This window comes from Cebus imitator, unplaced genomic scaffold, assembly GCF_001604975.1.
Source record: "Cebus imitator isolate Cc_AM_T3 unplaced genomic scaffold, Cebus_imitator-1.0 Scaffold456, whole genome shotgun sequence".
Lineage (NCBI taxonomy): Eukaryota > Metazoa > Chordata > Mammalia > Primates > Cebidae > Cebus > Cebus imitator.
This window is the reverse complement of record NW_016107771.1, coordinates 634,058-652,226: the sequence shown is the minus strand read 5'-3', so window position 1 is coordinate 652,226 and position 18,169 is coordinate 634,058. Positions and strand designations below refer to the sequence as shown.

General features: G+C 37.2%; 1 protein-coding gene across 17 annotated transcripts in view; it reads left to right on the top strand.

Moving 5' to 3' along the window:
* Nucleotides 1-18,169, top strand: part of MLLT10 (MLLT10 histone lysine methyltransferase DOT1L cofactor) — a 238,787-nt gene that overhangs the window by 172,435 nt on the left and 48,183 nt on the right. For 13 of the 17 annotated variants that reach the window (XR_005197307.1, XM_037732574.1, XM_037732570.1 and 10 more), the window contains 3 exons: nt 4,738-4,782; nt 5,625-5,657; nt 11,944-11,997. The exons of 1 other annotated variant lie outside the window; for it this stretch is intronic. Coding sequence is in view for 15 of the 16 variants with exons in the window: in XM_037732574.1 (XP_037588502.1) it covers nt 4,738-4,782; nt 5,625-5,657; nt 11,944-11,997 (132 nt within the window). In the remaining variant the exon portion in view is untranslated. The remainder of the gene's footprint in view (nt 1-4,737; nt 4,783-5,624; nt 5,658-11,943; nt 11,998-18,169) is intronic. 3 more of the 17 variants (XM_017511895.2, XM_017511882.2, XM_017511885.2) reach the window with 2 other exon arrangements.

The window sequence follows — 18,169 nt, the reverse complement described above, 5'->3', positions numbered from 1 at the left end:
CCAAGCTCCCAAGCAATTCTCCTGCCTCAGCCTCCTGAGTAGCTAGGATTACTGGTGTGTGCCACCATGCCCAGCTAATTTTTGTATTTTTAGCAAAGACGAGTTTCACCGTGTTGGTCAGGCTGGTCTTGAAGTCCCAACCTCAGGTGATCCGCCTGCCTTGGCCTCCAAAGTGCTTGGATTACAGGCATGAGCCACCGCACCCAGCCTATAATCCCTTATATTTGAGCACACTTAACAGTTTCTTAAGAATTCTTTAGTTATTCTCTGATTTGTTCCTTGGAACAGCCTTGTGAAATAGGACGGCTCCTGTTGATGTTATTTCTCCCTTACAACTAGGATGTAAAGCAGGAGTAGAATCAGGTTCTAATATTGTGATTCCCTCTTGAAATTACTACCTGAAAGCATCAGTTTTAATAGTAACCAAAATTCTCTCATGACATATTCAAATCGTAGCAGAATATGTTTTTTTCTGGGAACCCTAGATCAAATTAGAGTAGAAGTCCAGAAGACACCTATAAAATGTTTGATTCAGAGTTTAGATTGTAAAATTTTTGTTATGGATTGAAGTGTATTCTGATAAATGGCCTGTTTTATAGTGACTTATACAAAATGGAAAAATAGTGTGTTTTAAAAAGTCATTTCTAAAGGTTGTAAGTTTGGAGGTTATAAGATGTTGTTACTCTTTTGACTGAACTCTTTCCTATGTACATTCTTTTGGATTCTGACAGTTAGGCACAGGATCTTTTGAAACATCAAAAACAGTGTTTGGAAGACTTGACAATCTGTCCTTTTCCTGTTTGCTATTTATCTTTTTCGCATTACAAAAATTTATGGTTTACTAAATTGAAAGTTGAGAACATTTTTTCCTTCACCAAAACCATCTTGTTATTTTCTCTTGAGAAAAATCTGATATTCATTAACCCATTTATGCTGGAGGTTGCAATTTGTGTGTGTGTGTGTGTGTGTGTGTGTGTGTGTGTGTGTGTGTGTGTGAAAAACCAGACCTTGGTGATGACCTTGAGCAGTAGGACATAAATAACTCCCATAAGCTTCATGTTCCACTAATGGAACACTAAAGGCATAAAGAAGTCAAATTGGAAGGGGTTGATTGTTCAGCATTAACTTCCTTTCTTGGGGCGTTCTGTGTCCTTTCAAAGTACAGGTTGAGTAACCTTTCTTCAAAATGCTTGAGACCCTAAGTGTTTGGAATTTTAGATTATTTTGGGATTTTGAAGTGCTTACATTATGCATACTTACCAGTTGAGCATTCCTAATCTGAAAATCTGAAACCCAAATTGCTCCAATGAGCATTTCCTTTGAGTTTTTTTCTGGGAACCCTAGATCAAAAAGTAATGTTGCTCAAAAAGTAAAAATTTTTTTTTTTTTTTTGGACGGGGTTTCACCATATTGGTCAGACTGGTCTCGGACTCCTGACCTCAGGTGATCCACCCGCCTCGGCCTCCCAAAGTGCTGGGATTACAGGTGTGAGCCACCGCGCCCAGCCAGAAAGTAAATTTTTTAGTAATTTATTACTAAATTACTAAATTTAGTAATACTAAATTTAGCAGCCTGGCCAATGTGGTGAAACCCTGTCTCTACTAAAAATAAAAAAATTAGCTGGGTGTGGTGGCGGGCACCTGTAATCCCAGCTCCTTGGGAGGCTGAGGCAGAGGTTGCAGTGAGCTGAGATTGCGCCACTGTATTCTAGCCTGGGTGACAGAGCCAGACTCACCACATTGGCCAGGGTGGTCTTGCTCAAACTCCTGACCTCAGGTGATCCACCTGCAACCTCAGCTTCCTAAAGTGCTGGGATTACTGGCGTGAGCCACTGCTCCTGGCCTCTCCTACAACTTTCTAAGAAGACACTTAAAATCCATTTCACTGCTGAAATTCATTAGTGGTGATAAAAGCTACAAAGATTTTGGCAAGGCACTCCTTTGGTTGTGATTGATTTCATAGAGATAGGTTGTTAATTTAAAAAGATCAAGAGAAGAATTTTTCTGGCTTCTATTGAAATATGAAGATTATGAAATTTTAACTTGAGCCCTTATAATTATCACAGATCTTATGAAACATATCCTATTTATATAATATCTGTTTAGGTTGGTAAAATAAAACTGAGAATTCTTTCTCTGGTAAAATATTTTAATTATGAATAGACAATTATTCTATAAACAAAGGAATCATAAAAGTACAGATATTAGTCCAATAAACTATCAACTGTAGTTACTGTTTAAGGTAATGTAGACTAAGGAGGAGGTGCAGTTAGTGAGCATGATTTAAATCAATCTTAATGACTGAGAATCTTGATTATATACATTGATTAAATTGTGTCATAAATGAAATTTGCATAGAACTTTACATACTGCTGTGACCAGGATATACCTTGGAATTTGCTTCTCAGAAAATTCCCTGATTTTGTTTTGGCCTTCTTTTTTTTAAAGACAGGGTCTTGCTCTGTCACCCAGGCTGGAGTACAGTGGCATGATCACAGTTCACTGCAACCTTGAACTCCAGGGCTCAGGAAGTCCTCCCACCTTAGTCTGTTAAGTAGCTAGGACTACAGATGTGCTTTAAAAAAAGTTTTTTTGGAAAGATGATGTTTCTTTATGTTGCTCAGGCTGGTTTCAGACTCGGGTCTTCAAGTGATCCTCCTGCCCTGGCCAAAGTGCTAGGATTATTGGCATGAGCTACAGCACCCAGCCTTTGTATTAGTCTATTAATTTGAGTATTTACTGGCCCTGTATCATGGCCATCTTTCTAGAAAAGCACTAGATGAGAATGGACATATTCCAATTTTTCCCCCTTGAGAAAATTCTGCTTATCTAAGTGTCCTTTATTATTTTAGCACCATTCCAAACAGCTCCCGTTTCTTTGTAATGTGGTATGTCAGTCTATTCAGTAGCTGCCACCTCCCTTGAAAAATGTCACTTGTATTAAATTTGTAATGTGGCATTAAGGCATAGAACTTTCTACTGTGTCTCACTTTCAGGTGTGATCTGGAAAGGACTTATACCACAGCCTACACTGTTTCTAGATGATTATTCTGAAGAGGAGTAAATGTATGATTTTCAAAAACAGTGTCTAATATAAAATATTTTTTAAAAATTACAATGATTACAAGTGAGTACTGGCTTGCTCTGCCTTGCTTTGTCTTGTAACTCAAATTAAGACTACACTTTGTCTTGTAACTCACATTAAGACTAGATAGTGGGCAGATGTGTTAGTGATGATTTCCTGGGCACTCTGTTATACACATACTGTTCCTAGGGGCTGTGTTTTTGGTTAACTAATACCCACGGAATTCCCAGGTATCCCTCCTTCAAAAATTTTTTGCCAACAGTGTTAGCCACAGGGAATACCAGTTGTTTCCAGGATTAGCAAACCCAGGTCCTTTGAGTCACAGCCTTGGTCCTAGTTTTATCAATTATTTTTCCTTTAGAAAGCCATATAGAAATTCATTTCTCACATTCTATGCAGATTTTACTTTTATCATTGTTTTATTACTTTGTTCTCTGCACCCTCTGTTCTCGTTTGGGTGGAGTAAAATAGTAAGAGTAATAATGGCTTAGTTCGTTTGTTATCTTTCTCTTTTCTTTATTTTTTCGAAACCAAGTCTTGCTCTGTTGCCCAGGCTGGAGTGCAGTGGCCTGATCTCAGCTCACTGTAACCTCTGTCTCCCAGGTTCAAGCGATTCCCCTTCCTTAGCCTCCAAGTAGCTGGGATTATAGGCATGTACCACCATGCCTGGCTAATTTTTTTATTTTTAGTAGAGACGGGGTTTCACCACATTGGCCAGGCTGGTCTCAAACTCCTGACCTCAAGTGATCTGCCCACCTTGGCCTCCCAAAGTGCTGGGATTACAGGCGTGAGCCACTGCACCCAACTCTTTCTTAAAATGAATGATTCAAGAAAGTGAGCCAAGTGTAACTTAATGTGTTTTATGATGCTGTATAAGTCATAATGTATTTATGCTCCCATATCAACTAAATAATTATTATACTTAAATTGTGATTTCCATGTGAAAACAGTATTCAAATGTTTTTGGTAAACTCTTTCCATCTAATGAATGACCTAGGCCTGGCGCAGTGGCTCACGTTTGTAATCCCAGCACTTTGGGAGGTCGAGGCAAGCAGATCACTAGATGTCAGAAGTTCCAGACAAGCCTGGCCAACATGGTGAAACACTGTCTCTAATGAAAATACAAAAATTAATTGGGCATGGTAGCATGCACCTGTAGTCCCAGCTATTTGGGAGGCTGAGATGGGAGGATCACTTGAACCCAGGAGGCAGAGGTTGCAGTGAGCCAAGATCGTGCCAGTGCACTCCATCCTGAGTGACAGAGTGAGACTTATCTCCAAAAAAAAAAAGATCTAAAGCATATTACTGTATCATGTTGCTAATCATACTTTCTCTCATTAATGAAGCCTTTTATTCTTAGACACTTGTTACATAGATTCAGTTGTAAGTCTTTATATCTTTTCCTTACTCTGTAAACACATTCCTGTTAAGACTTGTGAGAATTCTATCACATTTGGTCCTCCTACCCCTCACATCCCAATTACTAGCTTATAATTTTTGGTTTTGAAGTTCTGGTTGACCTACTTAACTACACTTTTAGGTGAATTTCCCTCTATTTTCCTGGTGTATTATTATTATTATTATTATTATTATTATTATTTTTAAGTCGTTGGCAATTTCTTCACTGATTTCCTTTTTCCTCCTTCTCAACAGAAATTTCCATGCAGTATCGGCATGATGGAGCTTGTCCAACAACTAGTAAGTTGTCAGACTGGGTTGATAACCCAGGCTTTTTGACTCCTATTTTCGTGCTCTTTCTAGTATGTTATGCCACCTCTGAACCTCTAAATTTTAATTTTCCAAGTGCAAGTTTTTCTTAATTGAATAGATATTTTTCTCCTGCAAAGATAACATTCTGTTTTGTCTTGTTATGGATTCATATTACAGTCAAATTGTGGACAAATTTTAATTATTGTTGGTCTTTTAATTTGGTGCTTCCATTGCAGAATTGTGACTTGTTGAAATAATTTTTCTTTTTTTTTTTAAGCATTTTGTTTTCTATTCTTAATATAATTTTCCAATATTTGTATATTTGCACTAGGTGGCTTTCTTGTTTAGTTCTCTATATGTGTTAAGGCTTTCTTATACTGAACCTGAGGAAATTAGAATATTTGATAGGGTTAGATGATATAATGAGGTTTTTCTTTATAATAAATATTGTTAAGTGTACACTAAGGCAAATTTACCTATATAGAATTGCATCCTATAGTGACTGACTTTTAGCAAGACATTACATTGACATAATTGTCTTTTAAAAAGTGATTTGAAATATATATTTATTACTAAGGAAATTATTGTCATGACAATATATCTAACATATTATCTCAGTTTAGTTGATAATATGTTAGCAAGTGGAATACAATATTTAAAAGTTTATACGATGTAAAAACAGAGCCAAGCTTGCAGTTTTAATGATTCAAACAATGATAAATGATAGACATACTGAAATTTTATTATACTAATTCAGTCTATGCCTATGTATTTCTTTTGTGTGTTTGAGAATGATCTTAACCTGAAGTCCTTTTTTCCTTACTTAAAAGCGTTCTCAGAGTTGCTGAATGCAATACACAATGGTAAGTTTTATTAGAATCTTCTCTAGTGGTTCATTTATCACAAAGGTTGCCTTTTGTAGAGAATCTCGATTGAAAGCTAGCATGTTCTGTTGATTGATGAAATCCAGTGCTGCATTGAGTCAATTGTTGAGCACCTTAGTGAAAAATTTTTGTAGTTTGCCAATAAGAGGATGATAGGTCAATATGGTTCATAAGTTTGGCTTTGTTGTTTCTTTTTAAGGCAAAATGATAATAGTGTTTTAAGTTTCTGAAAGTCTTTTTACTTTTACAAATAATTTTTGTAGTTCTTTTGAGCTTTCTCTTACTGTGCAGGTAATTGGTACCTACGTAAAGAATTTGCTTGGAATATGAATTTTATTTTTTTAGAGTTTGAGTTTGTTAATATGTAGAATACTTTTATTATTTTACTCCTGTATTCCATGTAATGAATAAAATGGAAGATAGGCTTTTAAATTACATCATTTGGGACCAGGTTGTTTTAGTTTGTTTGTTTTCGTTTTTTTGAAGATGGAGTCTTGCTCTGTCACCCAGGCTGGAGTGCAGTGGTGCAATCTCGGCTCACTGCAACCTCCGCCTCCCAGGTTCAAGCAATTCTCCTTCCTAAGCTTCCCAAGTAGCTGGGATTACAGGCACGCACCACCACATCTGACTAATTTTTTGTGTCTTTAATAGAGGCGGGGTTTCACCATGCTGGGCAAGCTGGTCTTGAACTCCTGACTTTGTGATCCACCCACCTCAGCCTCCCAAAATGCTGGGATTACAGGTGTGAGCCACCGCGCCCTGCTGGGACCAGGTTTTTTACAGTGGAGTTGTATTTTTTGCTGCATTGGGTTCTGAAATCAGCATATAAAGCAAATACTATCATTTTTTACTTTTGCAATGTAATTATAATGAAGATTATTCTTGCAAAAAATGTTTGAGGCTTTCTTCAGTTTCCCCCAAGGATCTTCCTTATTCCTTTGATGTTCAAAAATTCTTATTTTGAGGCTAGTGTCAACTTTGTTGATTTTCTTTTTCAGTTATTAACTGATGTCTTTTGTTAAAGACTGTTTATGTGATTCCAAGCAGATTTTAATTAACTTCATGAAATCTTGCATATTTTGCTAATATAGTTTAATTAGCAGTTTTGTTTGGATTTTATTGTCAGATGTTTACAGTATCAACAGCCAACAAGAGACTAATGGCGTAGTGTGTAGGCATAGACGCTCCTGTTGCTTTTAGAGTTGGGTTGTCAGGGTGGGAAGCTTATTTTATAAGTTACTCTTTTATTAATTAGTAGATTTATAATTCTTGCCTCCCTATGCAGCCTGTGCCTGTAGAAGCTTAGATAATGAATACTCTAGATAACAAGGAGACCCTCAACACTGGGTATCTACAGGGAAAAGGGATTGGCAGCATCCTTAAAAATAAAATAAACATGTTACCGTTCTTTGGTAGAGAATTATAAAAACTGAAGATGTTTAACATCATCATCAGTTTGCATAGGTAAATTTAGAATTGTTCTTTAATTCTTCGATCCTAAACATCTTTAGAAAGTATATTTAGGATTAAAAGAAAGTAGACATCCTGGGGAGCAATGTAACGGATTTATATTTTTCATTGAAAGTAAAAGTGTAGGATTGACACCTAGTGAATGATGTTCAGCCTGTGGGCAATTGAGGGAGAGTCTCTTAGACTTCATTGAAAAAATTGGTACTGTGTTTTCTCTGTTAGCTTTTCTTTCTCTTTATTTTTCTTTAAAGAGAGAAAGAGAGAGAGAGAGAGAGAGTGTGTGTGTGTGTGTGTGTGAATTGGAGTTTTGCTCTTGTTGCCCAGGTTGGAGTGTAATGGCATGATATTGGCTCACTCTGTGTGTGTGTGCGTGTGCGTGTGTGTGTGTGTGTGTTTGAGATGGAGTTTTGCTCACCGTGTGAGTGCGTGTGCGTGTGCGTGTGTGTGTGTGTGTGTGTGTGTGTGTTTGAAATGGAGTTTCGGTCTTGTTGCCCATCCTGGAGTGTAATGGTGTGATATCGGTTCACCGCAACCTCCATCTCCTGTGTTCAAGTGATTCTCCTGCCTCAGCCTCCCAAGTAGCTGGAATTACAGGCATGTGCCACCATGCCTCGCTTATTTAATTTATTTTTAGTAGAGATGGAGTTTCTCCATGTTGATCAGGCTGGTCTTGAATTCCTGATCTCAGGCGATCCACCCACCCCGGCCTTCCAAAGTGCTGGGATTACAGGTGTGAGCCAGCGCTCCCAGCCTGTTTGTTTTTTGACACAGTGTCTTGCTCTGTCTCCCAAGCTGGGATACAGTGGTGTGATCATAGCTCGCTGCAGTTTTGAACTCTCAGGCTCAAACAATTGTCCCATCTCAGCCTCCCAAAGGAGGCTGGGATAATAGGCATGAGCCACCATCCCTGGCCAAGTGTTAGCATAATACATAATTCTTACATTTTGTAGGGGTGTTCAGTAACCTTGTTGTACACCCAGTTTGGAGAACTTTTTCATCTTGTAAAACTGAAACTCTGTTGCCACAGAACGATGGGTGCTTGGCAGCCATTAAACAACACTTCACATTTCCTCCATCTCCAAATTTCACTACAACTCTGAGCACACATCCTAGTCTTGTTCCTTATTTTATGAAGGAGCCTTTCAATCTTTTACTATTACGTATGATGTTAGCTATGGGTTTTCCATGGCTTTCTTTCATCAGGTTGAGGACATTTGATTACTGACTCAGTCTTTCTGTTTTAGGTTTATTCAGACTTTCTGTTATAGGTTTATTCAGACTTTCTGTTTGTCCTTGTGTCAGTTTTTGTAGTAGTATGTTTATCAGATTTTGCCCATTTCATCTGCTCTAATTAGTTGGCATGCTGTTACTGATAGTATTCTCTTATCCTTTTTATTTGGAAAGGTTAGTAGTAATAACTCCTTTTTATCTGATTTTAGTCATGTGAGTCTTTTATTTTTTTCTTCATCAGTCTAGCAGAAAGTTTGTCAATTTTGTTGAACTGTTTCAAAGAACCGATTTCTGACTTAGTTCATTTTCTGTGTCATTTTCTTATTCTCTATTTTGTTTATCTCTATTCTGTTGTTTATTGTTTTCTTGCTTCCGGTTGCTTGGGGCTTAGTTGACTCATTTCCAGTTTTGTCTTTTTCTTCCCTTCCCTTTTCCCTTTTCCCTTTCTGTCATTCAGGCTGCAGTGCAGTGGTGCCATCTCAGCTCACTACAACTTCTGCCTCCTGGGTTCAAGTGATTCTTGTGCCTCAAACCGGCCATTTTTTTTTTCCTGTTTTGCATTTTTATTAGAGACCGGGTTTCACCATGTTGGCCAGACTGGTCTTGAATTCCTGACTTCATGTGATCTTCCCACCTTGGACTCCCAAAGTGCTGGGATTACAGGTGTGAGCCACGGTGCCCAGCCATACTCTTTTCTAGTTACTTAAGATGGATGGTTGGATTATTGATTGAACTCTTTTATCTTTATGAATGTAGTCCTTTACAGCTATACATTTTTAGTTTTTTTTCTAACTCTTTATATTTTCGGAAGCAGGATCTTGCTTTCTTACCAGACTGTCATGCAGTGGCATGATCATAGGTCATTTCAACCTTCAACTCCTGAATGCAAGGATCCTCCTACCTCAGCCCCTTGAGTAGCTAGGACTATAGGCATGTGCCAACATGCCTGGCTAATACATTTCTTTCTGAGATTATGTCAGTCTTTTATGATTTATTTGATTAGTCCTTGATTGTTTTTCTCACAGTATTTTCTCCTTGACTCTTTTACTTTTTGTCCTACACTGTTGCCGAGGCTGTAGTAGTACAGTGGTGTGATCTCAGCTCGTTGTGGTCTCCGCCTCCTGGGTTCAAGCAGTTCTCCTCCCTCAGCCTCCCAAATAGTTGGGACTATAGGCGTGAGCGCACGCCCAGCTAATGTTTTTTGTATTTTTTTTTAGTAGAGACAGGGTTGTTGGCTAGGATAGTCTGGATCTCCTGACCTCGTGATCCGACAGCCTTGGCCTCCCAAAGTGCTAGGATTACAGGTGTGAGCCACTGTGCCCAGCCCCAATTCTCTGATTCTTTAACATATCTTTCAAATGTTCTGGATCAGTTCAGAGGGAATATGTGTATTCTAAACTACAGAATGAAATCTATTACTCTTAACCACTTGAGGTATGCATCTTTGCTAATTTCCTTCCCCTAAAAACTTCAGTTTTAACATGCTGATAAAGCAAATTTTATAGGCCGTGAGTAACTTCAAAATGGCACTTCCTTCTTGAGTCTGTCCTACTAGCTTTTTTTTTTTTTTGAGACAGAGTCTTGCTCTGTTGTCAGACTGGAGTGCAGTGGTGCAATCTCGGCTCACTGCAACCTCTGTCTCCTGAGTTCAGATAATTCTTTATGTCTATATGTAAGGTCCTGGTTAGTTGCTTTGGGGAAATAAGTATACTGCAAATGATAAATATGCTTCATGTGAGTCTTCCCTTTGAGAAGATATATTCTAAAAGGAAAAGAAATATGTGCCTATGTATGTATGTATGTATGTAATAATTTCAAGGGATGTACTTATAACTTCTTTAATGGTCAGTAGGAATTCAAGACCAGGGAAATTGCTTTCAGCTGAGGGCATGAGATATCCAGATAATGTAACATTTGACCTGATGCTTAAAGAATGTGTAAAATTTAGTTATTTGGAGATACAGGGATCAGAGCTAGAATCTTAGTCTGAGGTATGTACAGTTCGCATGAACGGTGGCACAGAATGAGAATACACAGGCTGTGTAAAGTAATATATATATATAGAGAGAGAGTGTGTTTTATATATATATGTGTGTATATATACACACACACATACATGTTAAATATATGTGTGTATATATATATTTTGGGGCATGTTTTACCTCCAAGATACTGATATTTGATATGAAAAATAACAGCATTAGCTATTAGTCCAAGAAGCTGAGAGCAGTTGGTGTTGAGTTGGGGAAAAAAGATGATCCAACCTGTTCTTTAGGATGTTTCCGCTGGTGGTAGCATATAAAAATATTGAAAAGAGGTAATGCTGAAACAGAGTAACCCAATAGTTTTTTGTTATAATCTAGCCGAATTTGTTGATGGCCTGAATGAGGATCTGGGAAGTCAAACTGATGACATGTGTATTACCCAAGAAGAACTGGTAATGACAGTAGCTGGGAAGGAGGAGTATTCATTTAGTAACACAATATTTAGGTAGAGATGTTTAGCATAGAAATAAATAGAGCTTGGGCACCAAAGAGAACTGAAACTAGGCCACTTGGGGGTAGTAACTGAAACTCTGAGACTGGTATAGGGTGAGAAATGTGGATAGAGAAGACAGAGGTTCAGTCAGGTTTATTTTAAAATAGGGAAGTCTATTATATAGAAAGGAGATAAAGGTTTAAGATTTAAGGAGTGATATTTGATATTTGATAGTTCAAGAATCTGGAGCAGATGAGAAAAGATGAAGTGAACATGTAGAAAAATTTAAGTTTGAGGAAGACAGGGAATCACTGTGGAAACACTCATTGTCAGAAAAACCACCACCAAACCAAATTAGTTTTCTAAAACCTTCATAATTTAAATTAGTGAATTTTAAAATTAGTAGACATTTAAAAAATAGATTACCCCATTGCCGGGCTTGGTGGCCCATGCCTGTAACCCAAGCACTTTGGAGGCCAAGGCGGGCAGATCACCTGAGGTCAAAAGTTCAAGACCAGCCTGACCAACATGGTGAAACCCCATTCTTAAAAAAGAAAAAAAAAAAAAAAGAAAGAAAGAAAGAAAAAGTAGATTTTCCCCCTCCCCAAAAGAACTGATTCAGGTATGTGTAGTAACTTCAATGTGTTTACAAAAGCATTTTCCTTTTAGTGTACTTCAGAATAGTGCTTTAATGATTAAAAAAGAGTATTAAATAATAAATATGTAAAGATTATGTGTCTGACTCAGTTATTTTATTTTAAATTCTCAATGTTGCCTAAGAAGTGATCTCTCTCCCTCCTCTTGTGTTTTTTTGTCCAAAATACCTCTATCCTGGAGTTACTATTTGTGCCTGTCTGTCATTCTTTTCTCTGCCTATTCCTTACTATTACATAAATCACCAAGTTCTGCCTTCGGAACATTTTTTCTAATTTACTAATTTGAGGCTTTCTAGACATGACTTTTATATTTATTTTTTCTTTATTGTGTTTCAAAACCCATTTTTTCTTCCACGTGGCTACTGTGTTGGTTCAGGTCTTTATCATCTCTTGCACAGATGATTCTGATAGCCTCTTTTTACTTTTGTTAGTATACCTAGAGTTGATCAAATGGGCTGACTCAAGCCAAAATCTCAGAAATGAAGGTAAGTAAGGAAGCATGTCATTTAACATTTTTGATTAAAAAAAAAACTTAACTGCCAAGAATGCCAAACATTCCTTGTATTATTCTTCCTTATGGTAATATTCTTGGGAAAACAAATTATAATTGGAAAGTGCTTGTTTAGTGAATCAGACATCAGAATAAAGGCAATTCAATCATGTTTAAGTATTATCATCACCTTGATAACACTTTTTTCCTCTCTGTATAATGCATTTGACTACTCCTTTCACATTAACTTCTGGTTCTGCATTTGTAGGAACTGTGTCCCAATTGCCTTTATTAAACCTGGAATTGTAGACCATGTCCTTGGTGGGCTGTTCCTATAGATGGCTGATATTACATGTTTCACACTCAGAGAGTTATTTTATTTCAGGATCTCTTGATAAATATATGGATATATAGCTCTGGATATATGTATGTGCCCATTCCTAACAGAATGTATGTTTATATAATATGAATATAAAGAACAGTATGTTTATATAATAACAGCTAAGTATTTGGAGTTATGCTTCTCATATTTTTTTCCATCATGCAAGCATTGGTAACAACTAATATTTTTATTTCAAAAGTGTATTTGAAAGCTTATAGCTTTGGCATAGGAAACCAAAAAACTGTTATTTCATGTTGGCAATAATAGAAAATCTGATTTTCCACTTAGATCAGGTCTTTTATGGAACTACAGAAAGAAGTCAGCATAATAAAAGACATGAGGGAAGATAATAGTAATTTGAAATAAAATATTAGAAAGAAATCTTACATATTCAACTATGTTTTGTAATAGTCAAAGCAGAGAACACAGTAAAGGGGATAAGAACACAGTGGATACAGCCAAGGACAGAATAATAAATGGGTAAATGAGATGAAGAAAATTTCCTAGAAAGAAGGAAAGTACCAAGACTGTGGTACCAAGAACTTAATAGACTGGGTGTGGTGGCTCATGCCTATACTTCCAGCACTTTGGGAAGCTGAGGCAGGCAGATCACTTGAGGTCAGGAGTTCAAGACCAGTGTGGCCAACATAGTGAAACCTCATATCTACAAAAAAAATACCAAAAACAAAACAAAACAACAACAACAAAAAACCCCAGGTAGGGTGGTGCACGTCTGTAATCCCAGGTACTTTCGAGGCTGAGGCATGAGAATTGTTTGAACCTGGGAGGCAGAGGCTGCAGTGACCTGAGATGGTGCTACTGCACTCCAGCCTGGGCGACAGATGAGACCCTGTCACAGAAAAATGAAAAATAAAAGGACTTAATAATAGAATTGGCTTCCATTCTACGCAAGTGTACAAAATATGAAAAGACTAGGCATACAGAGACACTTACCATAGCAAAAAGTTGCAAGTACTGGGAATCGACAAAATTATCACAGTGGTTATATTATTATTATTTTTTGTCAGTGTCTCACTTTGTTGCCAGGCTGGTTTCAAATCCCTCCTTCACCTGATCCTCCTGCCTTAGCCTCCCAAAGTGCTGGAATTACAAGTGTGAGCCACCACACCTGTCTTATTAAGAATTTTTTTTTTCGCCGGGCGGTGGCTCACGCCTATAATTCCAGCACATTGGGAGGCCTAGGCAGGTGGATCACGAGGTCAAGAGATCGAGACCATCCTGGTTAACATGGTGAAACCCCGTCTCTACTAAAAATACAAAAATAAGCTGGGCATGGTGGCGCATGCCTATAGTCCCAGCTACTTGGGAGGCTGAGGCAGGAGAATTTCTTGAACCCAGGAGGTGGAGGTTGCAGTGAGCCGAGATCGCGCCATTGCACTCCAGCCTGGGTAACAAGAGCAAAACTCTGTCTCAAAAAAAAGAAAAAAGAATTTTTTTTTCTTTTCTTTTTGAGACAGAGTCTTGCTCAGTCCAGGTTGGAGTGCAGTGATGCCATCATAGTTTACTGTAGTCACAATTTCTTGGGCTCAAGCAGTCCTCCTGCCTCAGCCTCTTGAATAGCTGGGAATATAGTCACATGCCACTACACCTAGTAATTTTTTTTTTATTTTTGTTTTTAGTAGAGATAAGATTTTACTATGAGATCTTACTGTGTTGCACAGGCTGATCTCCAACTACTAAGCTCAAGTGATCCTCCTGCCTCGGCTTCCTAAAGTGCTGGGATTACAGGCATTAGCCGCCACACTGGGCCATAGTAGTTATATTAAAATCAGTGGTTCAAGAGTATTGTTTTCTTATCTCTGTTTTCTAAAATTGAATGTGGTCATTTTGTAATGTTTTCATTTAAAACAGAAAAAAATATTCATGAAATTCAAATTGCATTAATAACTGCCATAAGTGATAAGATTATTTTCTTCCTTTTAATTGATACTTTTCCCGCTACGAAATCTTTCTTTTAATCCTTTTAAAGAAACAGAAGCTGGGTGGGGTGGCTCAAGCCTGTAATCCCAGCACTTTGGGAGGCAAAGGCTGGTGGATCATGAGGTCAGGAGATCAAGGCCATCCTGACTAACATAGTGAAAGCCCATGTTTACTAAAAATACAAAAAATTAGCTGTGCGTGGTTGCACCTGCCTGTAATCCCAGCTACTCAGGAGGCTGAAGCAGGAGAATTGCTTGAACCTCAGAGACAGAGGTTGCAGTGAGCCGAGATGGCAACACTGCACTGCAGCCTGGTGACAGAGTGAGACTCTGTCTCAAAAAAGAAAAAAATAAACTGAAAAGGAATCACTGTGTAGTGTGTATGTTTCATGATGCTTCTCATTTAGGCTTATGATTGTACTCATGTAGGTGTGTCTTATCTCTTCTTAGTTGAGTACTCTCCTTCATTAACCTGATGATTTATATTTTTATACTTTATTTGAGCTTAGTGTTTATTTATTTATTTTTTAAAGAGGTGGGGTTTCTCCATGTTGGCCAGGCTAGTCTCGAACTCCTGACCTCAGGTGATCTGCCCACCTTGGCCTTCCAAAGTGCTGGGATTACAGGCGAGATCCACCGCGTCTGGCCGAGCTTAGTGTTTCTAGAGAAAATCCACATCATGTAAAATTTCATATCATTCATTGATTAATAACAGTTGTAGCTAACATTTAAATTGCTTTGCAGTGTTAATATACTACTCTAGGAAACTTTCACTTTTTGCTATGACTGTTTAATATATATATATATATATATATATATATATTTTTTTTTTTTTTTTTTTTTTTTTTTTTTTTTTTTTTTTTTTTTTTTTTAACTTCTCATATTCTTCCTTCGCTTTCTCTATACTCAAGATACTAGATGTCTTTCCCAGGCGGAAAAAAACCTTGTCATTTTAGTTTCCTCACCTTCTTGTTTTCACCATCTCTTATGTTTTCATTAATCATGCTCTTAATATCTCTCCTCTTGAAAACAACCCGGTCCCCACAAAAGAACTCCAAATTTATTTTAACTCATTTCCTGTTTGTATGCCTATCCCTCAATACGTTCTACCAGCAGACATTCCTTTAAGATCATTTGTTTATTTTTGTGATACATCTGTGCATTTCTTAAGTTTTCCTTGGACTTCTTGTGCTTCCTGGTTGAGATAATTCTTGCCTTTCACCAATTCCCTACACAGTCTTGGCCATTATGTTTCAAAATACATCATCTTACCATTCTTTCCATTCTTTCTTCTGGAAGTTGTTTTTTTTTTTTTTTTTTTTTTTTTTTTTTTTTTTTTTTTTTTTTTTTTTTTTTTTTTTTTTTTTTTTTTTTTTTTTGTTAGTCATATTTGGACTTGAATTCGGTCCTTAATGTTCTGTAAGCTTTTCTAATTTCCATTTTTAACGTCTCTCTTTTATATCTGGGTAGTTTCGTTAGATTTCTGTTGTTCACTAATCATCTCTTTAGCTCTGTTTAATTTATTGTTTCATTAGACTGAGGGAAGAATTTTAGTGAACACGTTGTTTTCAACTTTATGAATTCTTTGAAGTCCCTTTTAAAATGAACCTAGTTTGGTTTTCTCTTTCTTTTTTAAAGAAGAACTAGTTAAATTTTTTTTAATTTTTATTTTTTTCTCAGTCTTCTCATTACACAAGAGAACTATGTAGTTTTTTCCCAACATCTGAAAGTATTTTTATTTTGAAACAATCTCAAACTCATGGAAAAATAGCAAGTTTAGCAGAGGGAACTTTATTTTTCTAAGCCATTTGGGAATAAGTTGCACACAGTATCCCATCAGTACTGAATACTTACATATTTCCTCTAAACAAGGACATTCTCCTACAATATCACAGTATAACTATTAAGAACAGGAAAGAAAACACTGCTGTTACTACCATCTAGTCTTCAAATGCCATTGAAGTTTTGACAGTTGTCTTAGTGTTTTTGGAGATTACAGGCTAGTTATTTTGGATGTTATTTTTCATTACTAAATTCAGATTATGTTTTGGGAGGCAGGAATTTTAGAGAAATGATCTTTGCAGTGCAGATTATCAATGACACATAATTAATGCTTTCCCAATATAAAGGTTTTCTTTCCCCCTTTACAATGAGTAATTTTTTTGTGGAATAAATTGTGACACTATGTATGTAACATTCCAGTCCTCATCAGATTTTCAGTTTATATCAGTATGTGTTTAAGGATTCCTATGATCTGTAATTTATTACTCAGGATTTATTGTGATGCTCAAAATTGTTCATGTTAGCCAGTGGGAGCTCCTTTGAGCTGGCTTCTGTTCTTTTGACATATCCCTGTGTTTCTTTGAATGCTTCCTTACTTACTGGCACTGCAAGTACATTAATTTTCCATTGGTGACATAACAAATTATCAGAAATTTAGGAGCTTAAAACCACATACATTCATTAGCTTTTATTTATCATATTTTACCAGTAGACGTTTGGGTTGGCTGGGTTCTCTGCTTAGTGTTTCCAAGGCTGAAATCCAGGTGCTCTCCGGGCTCTTTTCGGGAGGCTTGGGAAGAAACCCTTAGCTCTTAGAGGCTTTTTTAAAGACCTTGCACATGTCCTTACAACTTCAAGCCAGCAAAGATAAGTTTAATCCTTCTCACATTTAGAATCTGACTTCCCCTTCTGCAGCATCTTTCACTTTCTTTTCTGCCACGTCTTTCACTGACTTTCTACCTTCCTCCATTCCCCCCCCCCCCCGCAAGATAAAGTCATCCTCTGTTGCCCAAGTCTGGAGTGTAATGGCCTGATCTCGGCTCACTGCAACCTCCACCTCCCAGTTCAAGGGATTCTCGTGCTTCAGCCTCCCAAGTACCTGGGATTACAGGCGTGTGCCATCACGCCTGGCTAACTTTTATATTTTTAGTAGAGATGGGGTTTTGCCATGTTGGCTAGGCTCATCTTGAACTCCTGACCTCAAGTGAGCCACTGCACTCATCCCCTCTTCTGCTTTCAAAGGCTTGTGTGATTACATTGGATCCAATAATCAGGGGACAGGAAACACCAATCTGTCTTTAGAATTCTGCTTACCATAGCAAGATATTCTGTGTCCCTCTTTATTATGGAGAGTGTTCTTTTCTCACATTTAAAAAATGCATCCTCTTAGGTTCTTAATCATTTAAAATATTTATTTATAGTCTTCATTTGCCATTTCTATTTTCAAAGCGTCTTAGAGGGCAGTCTAAATGTTTGTGTCTGCAAATTTGTCATCATGAGGATTGGTTCCTTCCATGTTTCCTTATATTAGATTGTGAACTTACGTTTTATCCTGGGTTGATGATAAATCCCTTCAGAAAAGTATGTGTTTACTTCACCACATTGTCCCTTCTTATATTAATTTAATGTTTGGGATTTATCAAACCAAAATTTATTTGAACACAAGATCATGTAGCTATAAATTCAGACTTTCTACCTCCTATCCAGAGCATAGACCAAATTGGACAAGCTTTATATTTTCTCCCTATGCTGTGGTTTTTGGGTGATTTTTGTGTGTGGGTTTTTTTTTTTTTTTTTTTTTTAAAGTGGTCTACCCTTCCACTGAAAGTGTAGGCTTTTGACAGTCTCAGCCATATAAACAGGATCCGAATTTCATCCTTCCATCCATCCATTAGAGGCCTGAGGTCTCATTTCTTTTCCTTTTTTTGTTTGTTTTTTGTTTGTTTTTGTTTTTGTTCTCATTTCTTTTCCTTTTGGGCATTAACACCCAAGTTCATACATTATTGAGGTAGGCCGACTGCTAAGGCAGCCTGTTTGACCTTTCAGTTTTATTGTTTTGTTTT